The sequence below is a fragment of the Columba livia genome, chromosome 1, assembly GCF_036013475.1.
Source record: "Columba livia isolate bColLiv1 breed racing homer chromosome 1, bColLiv1.pat.W.v2, whole genome shotgun sequence".
NCBI lineage: Eukaryota > Metazoa > Chordata > Aves > Columbiformes > Columbidae > Columba > Columba livia.
This window is the reverse complement of record NC_088602.1, coordinates 56,910,511-56,933,323: the sequence shown is the minus strand read 5'-3', so window position 1 is coordinate 56,933,323 and position 22,813 is coordinate 56,910,511. Positions and strand designations below refer to the sequence as shown.

The 22,813-nt window shown below is 35.9% G+C and overlaps 1 protein-coding gene across 1 annotated transcript in view; it reads right to left on the bottom strand.

Annotated features, from left to right (window-relative positions):
• Nucleotides 1–543: 543 nt before the first annotated feature.
• TM9SF2 (transmembrane 9 superfamily member 2) overlaps nt 544–22,813 on the bottom strand; it is a 28,584-nt gene continuing 6,314 nt past the window's right edge. The window contains exons 4-17 of the mRNA XM_065057631.1: nt 22,563–22,690; nt 18,029–18,158; nt 16,300–16,424; nt 15,285–15,396; nt 13,083–13,162; nt 12,884–12,992; nt 12,625–12,757; nt 12,261–12,380; nt 10,052–10,109; nt 9,244–9,403; nt 7,589–7,740; nt 6,434–6,545; nt 5,701–5,872; nt 544–1,720 (exon numbers count right to left, since the gene is read on the bottom strand). Of these exons, the coding sequence (XP_064913703.1) occupies nt 1,653–1,720; nt 5,701–5,872; nt 6,434–6,545; nt 7,589–7,740; nt 9,244–9,403; nt 10,052–10,109; nt 12,261–12,380; nt 12,625–12,757; nt 12,884–12,992; nt 13,083–13,162; nt 15,285–15,396; nt 16,300–16,424; nt 18,029–18,158; nt 22,563–22,690 (1,659 nt within the window). The 3' untranslated portion in view covers nt 544–1,652. The remainder of the gene's footprint in view (nt 1,721–5,700; nt 5,873–6,433; nt 6,546–7,588; nt 7,741–9,243; nt 9,404–10,051; nt 10,110–12,260; nt 12,381–12,624; nt 12,758–12,883; nt 12,993–13,082; nt 13,163–15,284; nt 15,397–16,299; nt 16,425–18,028; nt 18,159–22,562; nt 22,691–22,813) is intronic.

Genomic DNA, 22,813 nt, shown 5'->3' with positions numbered 1-22,813 from the left:
CCAAGAGTTACACTACAGCTCACTGCATGAGTAAAGAACAAACGCTTACCACACTCACCCTTTTCCCCGTTTCGAGCATAAAAGATGGAAGATTTATCTGAAATCAGCATTTCCTAGTGACTGCGTGTGGGGAAGGGCAGGAGAACAAACCTGTCCACGACATGTGAAGAGAGCTGCGGTTGGGGACAGGCAGAGGAGCACAACAACAGTGTGGTGCATCAGGGACGGGTGGTGGAGCACGGCCAGCGAGGAAACATCACCTGAAGCCTTTTTACATGCCAGCTTTTAGGAGGTTCATAGTGACTAGTGACCTTAACCAAAGATATTTTTATTGGGTTCAACATTCAAGCATCACTAGGTTAAGGTCTTTTAGAAAAGGAAACTGGTAAGAATGAAAAAAACCAAAAGCCCAACCTTATGAATGGCAGTTGGTACATGAAGTTTAATTTAAATAAAATGTTATCAGGCCTGTGAAAACATGCTGAAAGACAAATTGTGTTACGAGTCTAAAATCACTGAACAAGATATGAACAAAATACTCCATTTTCGAAAAAAAGCAAATATAGCTTTAATGCTAGTCATCCAAAATTGACAGTAGTCTCTTAATATAAGGCAAAAATAGTAATTTTCTTTTAATTTTTAACCTACATTAAGTACAATCAGCAACAGTTGCCTTATCGAACATGTATCATTGAGATCTTTTAAAAGCAAGGTCAGCAGAGAATGCCGACTCACGCATTGTAAGATCTTCTCAACATACTGACAATTCCATAGAAACCTCTGAAAACACATCTGGGTTAAGGACTCGATTAATGGTGCAGAGTGGTTTTGGTAAATGTGTGTATAATTTAACTCTCATGCGCCACAATCACATTTCAGTGTTATAGCCATGTAGCACAAATGACATTTCTTGCAGATCTAAGGGTGGGTCAATATACACGAAACCATAGAAAAATGCCATAAAATACTCTATGCAATCTTTAAGCATCCATCTTCAATATAATTGTATTTACATATTTTTATGAACTTATGTAATAAGCCACTGAAGACATTTTTACAATATTTATTAGATTATGAATTTATAAATTCAAGGACTCAGAGGCACATAGTTTAAAAGGCCAAGACACCGAAACTAATGAAGTCACAAATCAGAATATTTATGGACGTAACACCAGTAAAAAATAAAAATCACATCCAAACTAAAAGCAAGACTTCTTAAGAGTCATCCTTCAAAGTTAGCATAATAAAAAGTTCTCATTTCCCTCAAAGAAAAATAATTCATCCCACCTACCAAGCTAGAAAAACCTATTTACAGTTGTACTTTGATCAGAAGTATCATTAAGTTGTGTAATACAGCCACTTCTATTCTGCCATTAGAATGTAACATTTCTTTTAAAGTACAGTTGTATTTACAAATGCATAAATATGATAACTCTGATCTTCATTAAGATGTGAATGAAAACAGGTTGTTAAGTCACAATACAAACATGTTAGTGGAAAAAGTGTTTGGGGCAGCTGCATATTCAGTATCATTCTCAAAGAATAGGAAGCCAATACTTCTGATAAAGCTCAAGTTCATCAACTAGACCAGGTCTTTAATTACGTTAATGAAGATTAAACCTCTTCTGTGTTAATTCTTTACATTGGTTTCTTCAGTCAACTTTCACCACACTGTATATTTTGGTTACAAACCAAAAGCATGCAAAGAATCCAATTGTCCCTAAAAAAAAAAAAAAAGTTGCACATTAGGAAAACTGACACAGGAGACATCGATTTCTATCTGTTGTTCATAAATCAGGACATACATTTATGCAATCTGCTGTCTTTAGTCTTCACTACATCCATCAGATAATGGTAAGTGACACAAAGTACTTGGTCTTTCTAGGCACCAACTACTATGTAAAGTATCTCATTTTCACCATCATCAAGCTGATCACATGGAAGGCTCTTAAGACCTGTGTTATTTCTCTGTGTACATATTTGTTCTTTGTTGATTCATTATACCCAGTTGAACTCCTTCACATCGCTCTGTTTCACCCTTCTTCAGTGACTGGTCACACATACTTTACCTGATCTGCTCAGCTGGTCAGAATATCGTTATTATATTTATTAAACTAATTAGACTGACAGCATCAAAAAGCATTCACATTTCTTAGTTATACTTTAAGGTCTTGGAAAATTAAAGCACTATCTTTATGTCTGCATAACTTAAGTAAATAAAAATTTCAAACCACAGTATAGTTACTATGCGACTTGCACTTCCTGTTACAAACGTGTTACATATGTTAAAAATAAATGCTTCTGAAATACTTAAGGCAGTCAAAAAGTATAAACAAACATGAACTGAAATTCAAGGACAAAGACCGTTTCACTGATAGCTTGTAAGTCTTTTAGCTGAAGAAAAATAGCTCCACCCCTTCTGTTTGTGAAATTCCAACAGAAGTTTTTAACAAAAATATTATTTTGAATGCAAAGTAGTCAATAGAGCTGGGCTTTGTTGATCTAACTGCATTACTTCAAAACACAGCATCAATGAGAACGATAATGGACTCAACAGCAACTCAGAACACCTGTTATGGGAACCTTCATTTCCCACAAAAACTAGGACAAGAAAAAAGCCCTGAGGATTATCTGATTTTTGCCTGAGTACCTCTTCTAAAACCATAGCCTTAGCTTATGCAAGAGCCAAGTAAGTTCTTTAAAGGGAAAAAACCCTCACCTTTATTTTAGATCTAATAAGAGGCGCAACAGAAGTTGTGTGCTAACTCATTCACCCTACAAACGTGGAAGGAACCATGAATGATATAACTTCTTTTTTTTCCTTCACGCTTGCTAAACTACTGATGTTTAACTGACTCATTTACTATGATACGTAGTTGTGGTCCCAGCTGCGAATCAAAGATTTGTCATGTAGCTCCTGGTATTTTGCCTGCTGAGTCTGATCAATGACCTGGAATGCAGCACGGATGCAAGCGCCTGAAGCATGTGTTACCCTGACAGAGCAGCAGGGCACTGTCAAAACCCTTCCTGATCCTGACAATTCCTAACAGATGAGTAAGCAGCAGCAGAATAGTTTTGATACAACAATTATCATTTTCTCCTTTTAGCTTCTTTATCATCCTGACATAGGAAGTCAGATGCCCTTAGAATTAGTTTTTGCTAAATTGCTAATATACTTTTTCATTTAAGATACTGGAGAAATTCCTGTCCCTTTACCCAGCTTCTAACTTTTTCTGTAAAACCTTCTCTCAAAGCACTTCAGTAAATCTCAGAGAACTGAACATATCTGCCTTTGAATGTGTACCAACCTAAATGGACAAAATTTGAGGGAGTAGTCCTATTTCTTAAGATTCAAGAGTAAAGCATAATTTGCACTTAACCTTGTGGGAAGTAGATTAAAACAATCATTAAGCATATGATGTTTCGAAGTTCTAACCATTTGGTTAACTTCACATGTATTCTCCTCTAATTTCAATACAGAAAGTGAAAACTAAATTTAAAAAAAAAGTATGCAAACTCTGAAAGCTTAGTTCAAGTTGCACAGCGTAACTCGCTTCTCCATTGTCCCAATTACACAATGGCTACCACAGAAAGCATCTGAAGGGGACTGAGAGTAAAACTACCTCTTCTCTGCTGGCTTGTGAACCTGCCCTGAAAAGGGGTCCCCAAATTTGCTGGCATGCACCAGACAGCCAACTCATCAATTGAAAGTGTAAGCAAAGGAAAAGGGAGATGCACTGGACACAGCTTAATGCCTCTAGACAACAAAGGCAAAAGAGGGACATTAATAATATATGGGTACCTTAGGTGCAGAAAGTCAGATAAGCCAAGTCTCAGCATAGAAAGAGTATCCCCTTTGCCTTGAATATGTGCACTCCAAAATTACTGTATGCATCCAAAATAAACACACTGAACAAAGAGTCCAGGTAGAGCCAATTCTGGTTTTGGCCTAAACTGTTTAGTATTGAAGGTAGACATGCTGAATATCTATTGGAAGAGCTAATGAAACTAAATTAATTGACTTTACACTTATGTAAGGCCTAATTATTTTTTCATGCTACTCTGTAAGTTTGCACTGCATTTAAAATTGATCTACATAGAGCAGTACACATCTGTCTGTAGTTGAACAACCATGCATCCTTAAAGTCTTCAGTTCAATGAAACTATTAGTAAATCCAGATCAGAAATAAAGGTTACGAGAAAGGCAGGGTGAGAAATAAGACGGAGAGAGAAAGGGAGGCAGAATCTCTGATCTACATATTCAGAACTACTTGCTAACTGGTAAACAAAAGATACATAAAAGTAGAGATGATGCGTAACTTACAAAACATCCGCAAGCAATGCCAAAACACATTAGACTGACTTAGAAAGGATGGAAGATAAAACTAACCACTTTTAGAACACAGCTTGACCGCTTTTCAAAGAGATTATATAACATGCTGAAGTCTCATTCCCTCCTTTTAACAGGCAATGACCCAAGAAACTCCTTGCAGGCTCTTGCTCCTGTTCATCATCATCTGCATTCAGTCATGGTGCACAAACAGCTTCAGTATTTCCTAACCTGAAGTGGTGGTCCTTGAAATTAATAATTCAGTTACGCTTAAAATGAACACCATTCTCAAATGTCAGTTCTTTTCCCGATAGATTTTTTTTCTTCTCCTACATTAAGTGGAAATGAAACTTCTGCTTATAGCGAGACCTGTGTTAAAAGCTCTGATGACAAGTCATTTGTGTTCTAGAAGGCCTCAAAATATAACCTCTATAGCCTCAAAGCCTTAGGAATCATTAAACTTCATCATAAAGATGAAGCTTGAAATAATTTAAACCATTGATCAGTCCAAAGTGCTTTCACAAAATATTGCTCTGTAGGGTGAAAGTCCACAAAGACTGATTACATTCTGCTTAGTCTTTAAGATTTTTTGGGGAGTTGGTGGTTGCTGCCTTCTTGCATCTTTCACAGCCATTCCTCCACCCCAAACAAGAGATGTGTGTGTCTGACTGAAGATTCCTTCGTAGCACTGAAATGAGGTGACAAAATCTTTTGTCATCTTCAGTTACTGAAGAGGAGATTGAAGTGCAAGCACTTAAGTCAGGTGGTTTTCCAAAAGCTCACAATAAAGATGACAAGGTTGTGACAAGACCACATCAAAAAAGAGTTAAGAAGTTCTGTCCCCTACCTCTGCTATTTCAGTGCAATTGGGAAAGAAGGTAAAGAAATTCTGGAAGACATCAACACAAAGGAAAAAAGTATTCTCTTTCAACTTTTACTCCTATTTCTTCCTTTCTCCTATTCCACAAAAGCTGCATTTTTTTTTCCTTAATTGACACTGTAACTTTAGACTTAATTGTGTGTGATTTGAAATGTATTTCTCCAAAGGCAGCTAATGAAAAAAAGAGTTTGTCTCATGACTAGCATAGGAATGAAATCTAGAGAAATATTTATCATATCTGATGGCCTCATATTTGAAGATCTAACTACAGGCCACATCTCAAATTACTAGTAGTTTTGCCTCATCTTCACTTAATCTCTCTCACTAAAATTTGTGATCACAGAGTTAAAACATGCTACACAACTACCTGGAAAAAAAATAATCAAAGATTTATATATACATTTATGATCCTGTGTGCAGATAAGTTTTGCCAAGTACTCTACTGTGAAAGCTAGACTCAAAATTTGAAATTAAGGTTCAATATGCTTACCTGTGAAAAGGAAGAAGATCAAAACCATAATCATGGTATAACCAAAATATAAAATGGTGCTAGCTGTTCCTGTGATTTGCAGTTTAGAAAAGAAATAATGTATTGCATATATTAGGAAATAAACTGCAGTGAAACCACTAGTCAGAAATGAGCGCCACTGCCAGTGATAGTCCTAGAAGGTGTGGGGAAAAAAGAATACAACATATGAGTAACATTCCATACATCTCTAATGCACTGACCCTATTGCTGAATGCAGAGTCACTTTCTATTTATGGCTTTATCCAAAAGTGAGTTTTTACAATTTTTATCTCCAGGAAACAACCTACATGTAATCAATACTGCGTTAACTACACCATTCCCAATTAGAGAGAAGAAATCTAAAGATCAGTATCCATTAGGCAAAAATCTAAACCCCCAAATAAACCAGACCTACTATTACCAGCTAGAGAGATTTTTTTTCTCCCAAGGTTGGCCATGTGCAAAAATGCACAAGTTAGAGTTAGACTCAAGACACGATATCTGACTAAGCAGCACTCAGTGTATGGTTTTAATATTTGTTACAAGTTTTGCCAGAAGCAGCCTGCTTCACTTTTTAAAGACATGGTTTAAGGACATCCAGTATTGGTGTTTATGTTGAATTCTGGCATACTTATTTCCAGTTACAAAAGCCTTAAAAATTTTAGAAACATTCTTAAAACCGTATCAAGTGTGAATACTTAAGAATCGCTCTTACCTCTGCACATAGATGGAAGTAGCAGAGCAATATTGTGGCCTCGGAACATGTAATAACCAAAATAATGAACACCAGAAACAGGAAGCCAAACATGTAATACATCTGGTGAGACCTAGAAAAAGGAGTTAAAAAAATAATTAAAATGGACACTGTGCCAATACTATTTCTTCAGATGCGGTAATATCACCTTCACCTGAAGTACTCTCCTTCCTACTGAAGTACTATCAGTTGTGTGGCCATACAATTGGCTAATTTGTTTTCTGACTGAAGAACAGCAGCCTTGGCAGCTCAGTCTGAAAACCATGAGAAAGCAAGGCCAAAGTACGCTCCTGATTGGGCATTTAGGGAAAGAACTGCCTAGACAGAATGAGTGAAGTTATAGTTCCAGTGAAGTCAGCGTGACCTCTTCCACTGACTTCAGCAGAACTTGGATTTCACCTCACATTTCAATCAAAGGGGCAGAGCTGTAAAATAACAAGAAATGTCAAATGCTGTAGCTGTCTACATAGAGTAGAAGCACCTATTCAAGGTTCAGAAACAGTTTAACAAGATCCAATAACTAAATTGTGCCAGAAGGAAGACAAATCCCTCACAGTAGATTAGTTTGTCAGTGTGCTATGAGCTCACATCAGAATTCACTTACACTGGACTAGTCTTTGGTGCTTTATCTTTTTAAATAATTACTCTCTGGTGCCTTTACAAAGATTTCACAAACTTTCTTCTTATTTTTTCTCCCAAGAGTGTAATAGTAATACTTTTCTAGCTCAACAACGACTATAAAAAAACCTCAAATCAATTTAAATACACTTATTGCTCTCAAGTTATGTACCATATGTCAGCTTCAGAGCCACTTACATGTGAAGTGAGAGAAGTTGCATGAGAAAAACTAGCTATTTGAATATTGCAGTTCAGCTATAAATCGCTAAGCACATCACAGCCACTTCTCTACACACCTCAGCATGCAAAACAGGCGCTGAATATCTTCTAAACCACAAAGTGCTAAAAATATAGTAACATTTAATTTTTTATTGAATCAGTATTCTGGTAACCCTGCACGACCAAAAAAATCAGTCAAACCGTCTTGAAGAAACCCTTTCATGAAGAAATTACCACCTTTTACACAGGGAATACTCAAATAGATAGTAGTTAACTTACCAAATACTATTGAGAATAAAGAACAACTGTATAAAGATACATCCAAAAGGCAGAATCCCGCCCATAACAATGCCAGGTAATGGTTTTGTATAGAATGATTGCTCAGGAATCTGACGAGGAATTTGATTTGTGCGAACAGGGTGTTCAATAGCCTTTAAACGAAAGAAATAAATTTCTGAATAAATAACACGTCAATATATGGCACCACCTTTTCGCTTTGCTTTTGAAATGAGTGGTTGCAAGTGTCTAGTATTGGTTTTGACCATGTACATACCCAGACACCCCTACATCTGATTTTGCTACCAACCCAGCTACCAAAATTTGCTAGGCAAACAAGCTAAAAGACAGCTCTTACTAAAAACATAGCCACAGGTATTTTGGACTTCCCTTTTTATGATTACCCTGTAACAGAGCCTGAGCTGATCTCTCACTTTTCAGCTGGGGGATAGAGGTGGTGCAGACACTTGCTTCCCCCTTCTAAAAGTCTCTCTATGTTTTTCTTTTCAGGATTTGCCCCAGGAATCACATGAGGGTAAATGTACAAACTAAAGGGATTGAATCTGGCAATTAAATCCTAATTTAGGATGCATGCATAGATCAGCATGGTGAGAGGAAAAAAAAAAAAATTAAGGCAGATAAGTGCATACTTTGCCATCTTTCCCCTTCTGTAAAGATCACATCAAAAGCATCAACAGATACTTGTTAGGTACTCGCTTTCTGTTTTGAATGTATTTATGACACCTGTCACTTTGCCTTATAGTTTATCAAACTCTCCTTTCTTAAAGGAACTGCCCCTGTATAGTGCAGGAGCGCTTACTGGAATTTCAACCTGTTTATCAGAAAAAAAACACTGAATTGTAGTTAAGAACAACAGGATAACTACAATCAACTTCAAAAGTGCCTTCTAAGATATTTAAACGTTCTCTGAAGGTTATTCCATAAGACCTACAGAGAGCTGGAACTCTGGCTTCCTATACAGGAAAAAAACCACAAAATATCTGAACTTACAGATCCTTCCATTTTGGGGCACAGCAAACCTATTTTTAAGCAAAAATGGAATAATTGATTTCACTATTAAAGAATGTTTGGTCATCAGTGTCACAAAGAGCCCTCATGTAAGTAAAGTTGGTCAGTCTGAAAGTAAATCCTGATTAATGTCTGCCAAGCAGTGATGACCATTTACAGAACACTTATGCAAACAGATTTGACAAGAATTCTGACAACTTGATCAGAAAACATCCTTCTGAAGACTGAGTGTAGAGGGCAGACAGAAACAAAAAACATGTGGAAAAAACAGAAATGCATAAGTTGCTTTCCCTTATGCTTGTCTGGGCCAACACACTTTTTTAGAAATGAAAGAATTAATGCTAATTAGAACAAAGAATGCCCAAATCACTGCTTTGTCTGAGGCAGTCGCTCAATTAAATGATACCCTAATTGTTGCAGAGAAATATCACCACCAACAACCACTCAATATCAAAGTCTTGGAATATCAAGATTGGATATCAATGCAGTGCTAAAGTAACTGAGCAGAACTGGAGCTGACAATGCAACTGGCTTAGGCACTACCTCTGTCATAGGCTATATAGTGAAAAATATATATGTGGGGTACATGTGAATGCACATACTCACAAAACAATTTCTCGAACACTTACGTTTTTCTTAAAACCAAAATAGGCACCAATAAACGTCAGCGGTACAGATATGCAAAACCAGAGTGCCAAAATAGCAACCAAAGTACCAAACGGAATAGCTGCTGAAGAGCCTTCGCCCCAGAGAATGAGGTTCATGATAAAAAAATCTGCAAATACAATTCTGAAAAATACATAACACACTTAAAGCATAGAAATACTCCTTAACATTTAATAATGTTAACGAAACAGTAGCACTGTATGAAGATTTTAACGTAAATCTCTGTTAAAACCAAATGACACACACAAAATATCAAAATAAAGAGGTCAAACAAGTAATTCTTCGTTAATCTAGTGTGATTGAACTCCAGCAGGGGCTGACGTTCCAATGAAACAATTTAAAATATATGCTTGTCTTAACTACACTTCAGGGCAAGACTGCTTGCTGTGATTAAGTAGAAGAATTTATCCTAGTGTTTATACAGTATATGACACTATATAGGACCAACTACAGTGTGGTCAGGAAAACAGCCTAGAGAGTAAAAGAAAACAAGGAAAAAGTGTGTCTGTCTAAAACCTACTACTATCATAATGCTCTTAATCAACCTTTCATTGTGGTGAGAGTAAAAAAACGTTTAGTAAAAAGGAAATCTAAGGATGATATGCCAACAACATATTCACATCTTTGTCAAAAATGCCATGATATTCTTGTAGCTTCTGGAATAAAGGTATGATGTAATAAAACTTACTCAGATGGCTGAAACTTAAAAATTAGCTATGCATGTCAGAGAAGCAATTTAATTCTTTAATCATAGTTATATTCTCAACTTACCCAGGACAAAGGAATGATGTCAGCAGGACATTTGTTTTCCACTTCTCACCTCCGAATGCTGTATTAAAACATTTGACAGTCATCAAAACATGCATTAAGCTTAGAACTATTAATTTTCCACTCCATTTACCTGTTATACTTAGCTCCTAAATACTCAAATAATGTCCTACCATGCTCAAGTTTAAACCAGTAAACTAAATCTTCAGTAATAAAACTGAATTCCCTCAACATATTGCTTAATCATGGAGCTTCAAAGAAAAGTCTCAGACCAAGGTCAGGGAAAGCATTCAACTACATAAAGTGGTCAGAGACCTGGATTATCTGTTAAAAGAAGGAAGTAGATTTGCAGCATATTCAAGTCTTTAAAAAACAGTTTAAACCTGGAGTGATTAAGAAGTTTAAGCTTTCTAGCATTTGTCTGCAGGTTTTAGTAGAAAAAACAAATCTAAATACATGAAAAGCAAGCTTAACAGTTTTCTTGAAATAATTCTTGGCTAAGAATCCTACAAGAAAGTCAGGACTAAGACGCTTACAGGAAGCAGTGATGTTCTCTTGAATCTTAACAGCATTAAAAAGTGGCGATACCAAAAGACCAAATATAACTTTATTAAGAAAATCTCTATGAATTTGCACTACACTGATAAAAATTCTAGTCAGCATACTTTCAAATGAAAATATCCTGCTGGAGTTCAGTGAAGCTGACAATTTCATCTGAGCACTGCCATAATGACATGCTTCTTTACTTCAAGAATCAGAAGTGACTATGGTTAGACTGATTTTAATTAAGTTTCTATTTCTTCATAAAGTCTTGGTAGAAAAATGACACTGTTTAAGTTTAACCATTTAAATCAACTCACGTTTCACTCTTTAAATGCAATGTTGAAAAAAACCCACTTTTAGAACTGGATATCCATTTCAGTTGCATTTTGGTTTATGTCTCACATTATTTGTACAATATAAGGAAAAACATTCATATTTACACGCTGTATACAGGCTATGTACCACTTCATGTTAAAACAATATCTCTGGATCAGTCACTCACTGTCTCAGTACTTAAACACAAAATTCAAGTATCAGCTATATTCCCAATAAGTATAATATGAAAAGTAATTATTACTAGTTATATCTTCACCAAAGATACTGGATTCAATTTACTTTCAATACACTTCAAAATATCCTTCAAAACATATAATATGCAGCATGACAGAAACACTAATTCTGTCCTCAATTATGGTCTTAGTCCTAAAGTCTCCTTCCTTTTAAATCTAACTAGCTTGAAGAGAAGGACAAGGAATACCACATCACTACCATTGTGGAAAAACTCCCTACAAAATACAACCTCACAGGTTCTCCTCACATGCAAAGGACAGAACTGTCAGAAGAAAGAACTCCTATGCCTACTGCCAGGTTGAAGTTCAGGAATAAACCCATTTAGCCCTGTATGTTCAGAACTACAATAGTCCAAAAGACCCAGCTCAGTCATAAACAGACTTGTACCTTGAGTAAGGTAGTTAAAATAAGCTGTATGCGGAATGGCACGCTTCACCTTAAAATAAACCAGAAGATACAGGGCCAAATCATTTAAGGTTGGTAGACAGGCCTTTAAAGAACAGCTAGTTGGGATCAGTTAAGGAAAACAGTTTCAACTAACTACTGTCAGGTGCCCAAACACCACTAGCTTGATTTCTACAACTACAGAACACCTAATAATCCTTCCCCCTATGCCCCTGCCATAGTCTGATAATCACCATTCTCCCAAAAACCTAGGAACTAGCTAAAAAGAGGTAACAAATCTCAGGCATACAAGAGTAGAAGTTCATGATGGGGGGGGGGGGGTAGGGGGGTGGAGTTACCAAGCAAAATTGATGGCTAAAACTAAATGCAAGTTAACACCTACACACACACTGTAGGAAACAGAAGTACAAAACTGTCTGATGTAATAAGCTTAGTACTAGTAAAATGGAAATTGCTTCCCAATTACATAAACACATAATAGCAAGAGCAAATCAGGATCTTTAGGCATGATTGCATCAAAAACAATGTAACCACGTCAGTGTTTTATTCGTCTTTTCTGTTATTGAGGTAAGTACATTTCTCCCATCTTGCCCTAAGGCAAACTACAAACAGTACTGGAAAATAAAATTCGGTTCTGTGATAATAACTTACTTCAATGAACTTAAGCCCTGTCACTTTAATAACTTTTACTCACATTTGTAGAATCTGGCAGCAACGTAACCAGCTGGAGTTCCAAGCAGTACCCACAAAACTACAGCACAGGTCATTAGAGCTCCCCGGTTAGCAGGTGACAAAAATCCCAGGCAAGCAAAAACTATGAAGCAGAGATGCACAATTTTAGAAAGTAATTACACATTTGACTTAAAGCCAATACATCAGTTACCTTAAAATCTGTATCTACTAAGTTGCATACCTACTATATCAGCTCAGTTGTTTCTAATATTAGACTTTAAAGAGACTTCCAGACAAAAACTACACTGATATTTTTACTAGTGCCATGAGATTAGCAGTGAAAGATCATTTGTACTCAACTAACTCCTCCCCACTTTATTACTTACACAGGGTAACGAAAGTCATTATTAAGATCTGTGTGCCAGAGCCTAGAAAAACAGACAACAGCATTCCTTTTCTTGGGGGCCTGAAAATATCACCATGAACCAGTTTCCAGCCAAATTCTTCTTGAGCATCTTCCTGTAAAGAAAAAGACACCTATTTTAATACAGTAGATTGTCATTTACATAGCCTGTTATGGAAATACATCAAGCTGAAAAAAATATACATTCCTAATACATTTTAGGAGCTATATTTCAGACTTACAGTGGAATCCATCTGATTGTATCTTGCAATGTCTTTATGCAGTGTCCTCAACATAATCATAGCTACCATTCCAGACAGAAAGAGGACAATCACCAAGGAATTCATAATACTAAATTAAAAAAAAAAAAAAAAAAAATTGTTTAAATTGCAATGTGAACATTTCAGTGCAAGTACACTTGAAGACAAACTTTCTTCTCACCTAAACCATTGGATGTGAGTGTGTGGCATGGATTCCAAAATGTAATCCCATCTGGATGCCCACCTTATATCTTTTTCTTCCTGAAAGAGTAATCACATTAGTTTCAGATACAGTCAGTATCCAAATTAAATTTACAAGCTGATGTTCACGCAAAGCAATCTTAAATGTCATGACAAACTGAATAGGTAAATAGGGAATAGTTTAATAACTACCTAAAGCAAACCTAATATTTGACCATAGAATCTAACCCAACATATTTTCTGAACAGTATTGAGCACCTATTTCTTCTTAGGACACAAAGGTATATAAAATTCATTTAGTTGTGCTTCCTCCCTTCAAGTATTACATTAACTCATCTGAAATACAAATGACAAGCAGAATAACAAAAAATAAGTATCTTTTAGCATGTATGAACCAACATAACAGACACTGAGACACTAAGCTCTGCTACATAGTCTCCAGCATCATGTTCCACTTTTTAGACACTGCTTTTTCCAAATTATCCTCTGCTTGGATACAACCTTGTTTCAGTACCAACTACCAATCCAGTTACATTAAGATTATACTGAAAGACAGGTAGGGAGACAATACTACAAAATTTACATTGTTAGCAGAGCAAAACAAATTATTCCTTCATGCATTTAAACTGATTATACTTATTCAGACTGAACATTCACTGATCAGAAACACTTTGAAAAGAGCATTTCATTTTATTTTGCAGAGTAAACATGAAAAAGGGAATAAAGAGTGCTGATCTACCTGAAAACTGCTAATAAACAAGCCATAAACACTAGTATCAATTAATAAAAATGGACACTTTTCTGCGAGGATGTTATTTCAGTAATTTATAACATACAAGAGCAAGAGCACTTTCCAGTGAAGACAGTTTTTGAAAATATAAAACCCAGAAGGTTAAAAAGTTTAGCCAAGATTAAATATCTAGCTCACTGAAGTAATAAAACTAGGTTGCAGTGCAAGCAACAAGTTTCTAAACTAGCATCAAAGATTCTAGGACAGAAGCGCATTTTTCTCCATACGTACACTGCCTTTTTTCTGTTTTCCAGAGATGGCCTGATGTGCTAACCCAGTAGAATTTCAGAAGATGACCTCCAAGCGATGTAACATTGTGCACAAGACAGTAACACACATAGAACTGGGCATGTCATTTTATTTTTTTTTCTTTTTTTAGATAAACAATGTAATAGCATGAAGCTGAGGTCATTCTTAAATACTAACTTCTGACAGGTATACTAACTTCTGACAGGTTTCCAGAAGTACTTGCTTTTCAGTATACAAACTTCAGCATCATAACTGCCTTCCGCATCTGAATAGCTTTGATATAACAATGGCCTATCATTTTGAAAGACATCGCTGATCTTGCCATCAGAACAAAAAAAGTTAAACAAAATTAAAAGTTCTCCTATTGCTATTTTTAATCTATTAATGGCTAAGATTGTGATTAAAATCCATGACAAAAAAAAAAAAAAAAAGGAAGGTATAAACTTTATGTTCAGAAGAATCACAGAATTATTGAGGTTAACAATTTGAACTGCTGTGTGTGCAGTATCCCTTCAACACACATGCAGGGAGTCAAGAAGTCCAGTCAGTTATAATCTGTACTCTTTAGTGAGTCATGTGCATTTAGAGATCTCAGACTAATAGGGAAACAGTGGGAAACTCTCAAAAAAATTTGTCTGGAAAACTCCATTAAAAAAAAAAGCTTGCTTGTCACCAGAATGACACATATTCAAGTATCACTGCTCTCTACAGTTACTGCTCCTCTGCCTTTAGAGAGTATCAGAACAAAGAATATCAGCTTCCTGCTCTTCTGCAAATTTCCATGGGAAATTTCCATCAGCTTCAATCTACCAAAACCACTAATTCGCTGAAATGCACAATTTCTCAGACTTGGAGTTTGGATTGAAAAGTAATCTACCAGACAACATAGGTAAACATGGAAAGTGTGATCCTTTTAAAAAAAACACATATGCATTTCACATGCAGTGTGTGTGGGGGGCAGTGTATGCAAAATTGTAAACCATCATGTTAAATCCCAAGCCACCTCTGATCTTTCAGTTCGAATAAAGTTTTTAAATCACAAATTAAGTATTCTGTGATAATTTTAGTTGTCCATCTTCGTAATTCAGAGTACTACAACGCATGATTTTGAGAGGCGACTACCGCTGAAAGCTTAGTACTCACATGAAAAGAAACTGAATACGTGTAAGCAATTTTGACTTCTCCATTGGCCTTATTACTTATATCCATAGGTACTCCTGAGCAGTCAGGCTTGTCTGGATGAGTATGCTTGTAACTGCGGGAAGAAAGACCACAGAATGAAAGTTACTTCACTGACAACACTCTTAAGAAAGAATTCATTCACCTTACACAACCACCAGTTTCACCTAGGATTCTTCCCTTAGATATGAAAGTTGTTCTTAATGCCTCATAAGTTTCAGAACTCATAAGGAATGTATCATAAGCACAGGACTTTTTGATAACTGAACTTTTGAAACAAAAGTTGTCTCTTCTAAAGACAAAAATACAGAGAACACAGTATATAAAGCAGAACACCAAAAATTAAAGAAGCCCGAGTACTGCTAAGAACCTCCAAAACACTCACATAGTTACAACAGAATTACTAACTTCTGTCAGAAAAAAATACTTTCATCATGATGGTGGACTAACAATGCAATAAGCTCAGTTATACCAAGAATGCAAAAGAAAGGAAAGACAACATTCTAAGAAATAATAAACTAGACATAAGTCATGCATAAGGCACATAGACACCAGAACAACCGATGAGTATATTTTTGAAATAATTTCATCCAAATTTTGATTGCTCAAGACATCAAGTGTTGCACTCTCATTACCCCTACCCCAGGCACTGGTGGCCTACTCCGTCACAAGACAAAACGTTCTCCAGTAGGGAAATGGGGGTTGCTTCACCGAATTGTTTTTTTCGTTTGGTTGGCTTTCTTTTTTTCCTTCTTTTTTTTTTTTTTTTTTCTCAGATAGAAAATAGTGCATGAAGATCTATCAAATTCGGAACGAATTCATGTTAGACTGTCCTACATAACACTACATAAATCAACAGGAAAGCTAATCTACAGGTCACATATCTGAAAATATTTTTGACTAGCAACAGGTCCCCAAATCAAAGCAAGCACCTTGGGATAGACCGCTGTTTGGTGACAAGTTATTTCCAAGTACTAACCTTTTTGGTTCAAGTTTAGCAGCAACTAGTCTTGCTGTCCGAGCTTCATTTTCCACAACATGGTAAAATATTTTTATGTCAACATGGTTGAAGATATAAAAAGTATCTTTTTCATGAAATTCTGACTGCAATGATCAAACAATGTGTTAAACAATCAAAAAGATAAAGACATCCAAAAGCTTTAGGCAGAAGCTTAGGTATGATGTTTTTAGACTGTGCACAGTTTTTCTATCAAGTTATCCTACTAGATTAAGGTGGGATTCAGGGAATACAAAGACAGTAAAGCCTTGAATTAAAGCCTTGCATTAAAAAGACAAACTAGAAAAGTTAATGCTAACAACAGTCTACTACAGTTGAAATGTAGAAAAATGTATTTAAACTTAAAATATATTTATAAATATACTAATTAAAAAATTAAATAAGTGAAGATGTCTCATTTTATTTAAGTACCAAACTGGATAGATAACTATGTGACAACTTTTATATCAGAAACATTTCATAAGCATCAGCTACTTTAAAACAACATGTATATTTTTCATAGATTAAACAGAACCTTCCAAGATAAACAATGCAAGTAATTGCTGTCTGTGACAGAACCACCTTGACATTTGAAACCAAAGATGCACAGGGATGAACAGCAAGCAGCAGCCAAGAATGCTGAATACAAATCTCAGGTGAAGGGAAAGATCAGCTTAGAATTTAGTCAGTTAAAGAGGCTGTTAAACCACAAGCATTATGTCTACTGAAGGTCTATTATTATAGTACTTCCTCAGTGTCCTATTCCTACCCTTTCTACAAAGCACCCTAATTGCAAGAATGGTTATCTAAACAACGTGTTCATCTGCGGTCTTTCAGTTATTCTTTCAAAGGCTATTTTCCTTTTACTAAAAACAAGTATTTAAGCAAGATTAAAAAAATACTGCCAGGTTACATATTTGATCATAAACTTGTTTCCAGCATCCATTCATACTGAGTCTCTGAAGCATTACAGAGGAAATAAAATTCAAAACTGCAGAAACAGTTGTCTTTGGTAAGACTTATTAAGTAAAACCAACCATTCTGGTAAAACCAACAACCTCTTCCTGGGGACCTCTCCATGGAAGAGCTCTGCAGTAATCTAAAGGCAACCAGGATTTTCTATTGCATTCTTATCTCCATATAATGCTCACAGTACATTTATCTGGACCTCCACCAGTTAATCGAATAGATCTGTCTCTCACAGGAGGAGCTTTGTTCACTCAGAAATCTTATATTCTGCCTTCCTTCATTAACCCGCACAGTTTCAGGGAAAGCAATCCTTCAGGAAGTATTAATTTCCATGCAAAGGTACAAACACGTCTACGCAAACCCACGTCCATGAAAGCACTTCTATCCCACAAAAATGTAAAGACCAGGCCTTCAGCTGTTTAGACTTCTTAGGCAATGAGGGATGACATGTTCTGATTCTCCTTCACTCTTTACATGCACTAAATGCTATTCACGTTCATCTCTTGCCCTTATCTTTTAGCGCCCTTCGTATTATGCAACAGAAGTGACCAAGTTTTTGCACTTAGATGATGCGTACAAATTGTGGTACTTGCAGAGATATCAAAACATTTACCTAGTTGTAAGCAGCAAGGCTTCTTAAGATATCAAGGACTCATCATAGAAACAGGACACAGGAGAAATGCCAGTCTTTAAATCAGTAAAGAGGGGATATTTAAAAAAAAACATAACTGCATAAACATACATTAATAACGCAGGCATCTTTTGGATGGCCATCTTCTGTAATATAACAGCCAATAGGAAAACCAGGATTGCAGAACCTCTGGCCATCTTCAACATCATAACACCAGGTCACAGGCATGTTGTCTACAATCCTGTAAATGGCACAGTGACATTTCACAATCTTTCAAAATAAACAGTGTAATGGAAAGAAAAGCAGATTAATATTCCTCTAACTTTGCTATATTCATTATTGGAATGATTAACTTCTTTCAGATCTTAACCTATGGAATTATACTGATTGCCAACCCGAGATAAAAGGATGTAGCTCTTCAACTGAAACTTTATCTTTTTTTGAAATAAATAAATTTCTTCAGAAGATTGCTTGGAAATAGGAGGCTTGCTCTGTGACCACTAAAACATTTTGTTCACTGCACTGGTTTCTGAAGTCCCCTTACATAAAACTCTCTCACTCCAAAGTCCTAAAAATTTAACATTTCATTATTTTGTCTTTAAAAATGGCCAAAATAATCCTCTAAACCAACTGAAATTAACTTGACAATTATAAGTTTAAGATAAAACACAAAATAAAGAAATGTGCCTACACACATATATTATTAATTCTCCAGCTTTCTCCTTGGTCTTCCACTTCAAAATACATTTTTCATGACAGTCTTTAAACTTTTACTTTGCATTAAAGCTAAGGTACAAGATTATTTTTTATTTTTGCTATTGAAGTGAATTCCTGACCACTAATCTCAGTTGCAGTTCCCTGAGAGCATGGAGCACTTTAATTAGATGGTTTACATGAGCAAAAAATTGTAAGCCACCACACATTTGGGAAAGCAATCACTTTCAAACCTCCCTCCATTGTCTATCTTCTGCCTTTATATCACCACATCACAAGGTTTATATTCATATTACCTAAAAGTCCTGAGCCTAGTAGGTTTATGGTTAAGTTTCAATGAAACATTTGTCAAGTAATTCCACACCTCCATGAGACATTACAGAAAGTTATAAGATGGTTAGGTTAGAAACAGTATCCAACATGCTAAAACAGTACAAATGACAAAACAAAAATTACATTTAAACATGGAGAAAGATACCCAACACGGCCACCTATCCCTTTGTAAAAGAAATAAACCTATATCTTCATGTTTTAACTAGCTGAAAGATAAATCCCGAAAGAAAATAATTCAAAGAAGACTAAAAATTCAGTAGCTGTCCTTAGAGCAACCTTAATTGTTCCAGGGAATGTTTTTAACGGTCTATTAATAAATTTCACACACAATATGACACAACTGCCACTTTTTGTGCATCACTAGACCAGAAAAGGACATCTCACTGAAAGTTAACACATTTTTTATAACACCAAGCTACTGAATATCCGTCTAATCATTACAACCACTATCTCATTAATGTGAACAAATACCTGATAATACCTCATTAGGTACTTTTAAATACCTAATAAAACATGGGAATTACGACTTCAGACAACAACAAAGCATTATTCTGTTTGTTGTGTATTGTAACAATCTCTGATGTAGCACTGTTTTTTAAAGCACATCAATAGATGGGGGTAAAAAGAGCAGAACACAGTGCCTCTGTACACAAAACATAAGCAGATTAGCATCACCCCTACCATCCACTCCCAGACAGAAATAATAGCCATGTTCATGGCTCACACTGACACAGTGGAAAAGGTGAAAGACAGACCCTCCAAAAACAGTTTCCAGGTTTTTGGGAGATTCCAAAGACTACCACAGATTTGCAAACAGCACAAGCACCAGCCAAATCCTACCCATTTCACCATGCTACTATGTGGCACAATTTAGTTGCTGATTAGGAGCTATTCCAGGTGCAGATTCATTACATTTGGGCCATATTTGGAATTTTACCTCCACAATACATGCTCTTGCTTTTGTTAGTATTTTAATTTCATAAACAAAATCAGGTAAAGAACTAACCTATTGCTTACAAGTTTGGGTGGGATAATGGCTTGCCTTGCATCTTTTACAGTAAAGACATACTGAGCTGCCCTCAAGCAGCAATGCTGGAACTAATTGATAGTTTAAGCGTAAACCATTTTTCACATTTAATCTTAAAATTTAAAATGACTTGAAGTTATTACACATGTGGGGTAAATAAGCTATACAACAGTCTTCTTACATGCCTTTCAAGAACATCTGGTGATGAACACTGTCAACCAAGATAACAGTATAGCTGTCGAGTCCAATTGAGTATGTCAATTCCTAAGCTTATTAAGTGGCTTTTAAAACGTTGAAAGTACTTTGCACTATCTGTGTTCCCCAGGAATTCTATGATAAATTGAAGCTGGATAATAAACCCTTATTAAATCCTCACTTATGCTACCTTGCTGATCCCTGTACAACATACCCCTGTATCATATTCTTGGACTATGCATCACTCATCACAAAATCCAGCCACTTGCACTTCGTGAAGCTGTGGCTGAGGAGAACAGTCGTTACCGTAACAGGCATAAGAGGAATTCTAAAGTGTTTGAGCAGTGGACCTAGCAAAAAAACCAAACACAAAGAGAAAAACAAAAACAAACAAACAAAAACAAAACCCAACCAACCAACCAAAAACCCAAAACAAACAAAAACAACCCCCCCCAAAACAAAACAACAAAAAAAATGCCACCAACAAAACATGTAGAAGTATTATTTAAAGCACTAAGAATGTAAGAATAATACGTAAAGAAAATGTACAGAGTATCATAAATTTAAAGGGAAATGTTCACATTGAAAACTAGAACTACATCTTGCTAAAATCTGAACAGTCCTATCAAGTTAGTTGGATAGGCTAAAAAAATATACTTAAATACACAAAGTATATTTGTAATGTAATTTAATCTAAGTGGGGTAAAAAAAAAACAGTGTAAAGTAATTTTCTGTGTGATTAGTTTTACACACTTCTGTTCCAGTTTCTGTTTCAATAGTCAGGTTTTTTTTTTTTTAGGAAAGCCCAAAACTTCATCTTTTTCAAAGAATGACAGGGTCATAATCTTGGGAAACTATTTTTCATTTACACACCAAAGCATACACAAACTTTGGAAGCTGAAGCTTTACGACACACCAACATGCACCAGTGAAATTCAAAGTGGTGCAAATATTATAAATATTTGCAGTATCTAATAGGTATAAAGCCAAATCCAGCATGTCTGAAGCTCTACTTATTTCAGTATTAGACATATACATTTCAAATCCCTACAAAAGTAGCTGGGCCTTTCATGGTTTCTTTATTACTTCCTGGTTCACCTACATAAACATACGGCTATTGCCTGAGAATCCTTCTGACCTAACCCATCACCTTTAAACTATACTAATTTTAAAGAGGTTCCCAGGAAGATTTACATCAGTGAGCCACAGTTTATCCGTGAAAAGGGATAGCCCATATCAGTTCCCAAGAGCAGTAGAAAACTCACTCAGTGCCCTTCCAGCACCAGTGGCTGTTTGAAAACTGAAGAAACAGAATGTGACATTAAAGAAAAACATTTAATGGCAGAGGCAACGTTCCACATTTCACCTGCATTTTTACACATATATCCAGAAAGTTTAATCTAATTAGATGAAGACTGAAAACTTTGTTTCTGTGAAGCAGGGAGAACATATTTCGGATCATATGGGCAAAACTGGTTAATTATACTCATGTATTACGTGCAAAAACATGCCACAGGAGCTCTGACAACTTCACGCCCAAGTTGTTTCTTCTCTACACTTGAACCCAGTGGCTGCTGTTAGCACAGCACACCAATATATGAACTGCTATACAAATACGGATAGCATGGCTGGGTATTCCCAAGTGTCAATGTTAAACATTTCCCAGCTCTTGGAGGTTGGTGCAGAGCATGGCTACATCCTAACTGAAAGTCAGCATGAGATTCATACATGTTCAGCCTTGCCCCACCCTTAATGCCCATCAGAAGAAAACCTCAATGTCCAAGTAGAAACAGAGCCCCAGAACGCTCCAAGGTGACTCAGATGGTTGCAGAGGGACTGAGAGAAGAGAAAAAGACCAAGCGTTTAGATGCTCCTCAAAATTACTTTAGTAATTAATTTTCACTGGCCACCTTTCACTTGCATATTCTGTCACAGAAACAAACTCTCTCAGAACCATCTCTCCTTGACATAACACTTGATGGGGAGTGCAAAGCCTCTCGAGAAAAACAAAGACAACACAGCAAGAGAATGAAGGCCCTTTAAGAATTTTCTCAAACTAGAGCAGGACTAACTTACACACTTACAGGTGTAAAGAAATACCAATAGTTTACAGTAAGCACAGAGACAGCACAAAAACTACACAAAGCTTTATGTTTGGAAACAGACTTGTTTCCATTATACCTGGTGCTTATCTTCAAGTGAATGAAATGTTTTATGAAGTCAAACAATATAACATCTTTCCAAGAACAGAAGGGGAATAGATTCAGTGGAAATACTTAGTGTTCAATCTCCATTAAGTTGCAAATACAAAATGATAAACTAAATTATCACCAACACACTAGACTATCCAATCTATGAATTTTGATATCAACTTACCAATGATGTTGATAATTCAGTAGCATACTTTTTTTCAAAAAGTCTAATTTCTGTTTATCTTCTGGCTTTGTGGTATCATATGTTTTTGTACAAACAGATGTACATGTCTCCCTGTTGTTAAATGTGAACTAAGGAAAATGAAAGACATGAGCAAAAAGGTTGTTACAAACATTGTGTAATTTCAATATTTAACAACTTTCCCCCTATACATTTATAAATGCCTACACTGATACAATAAAAACACCTAACAA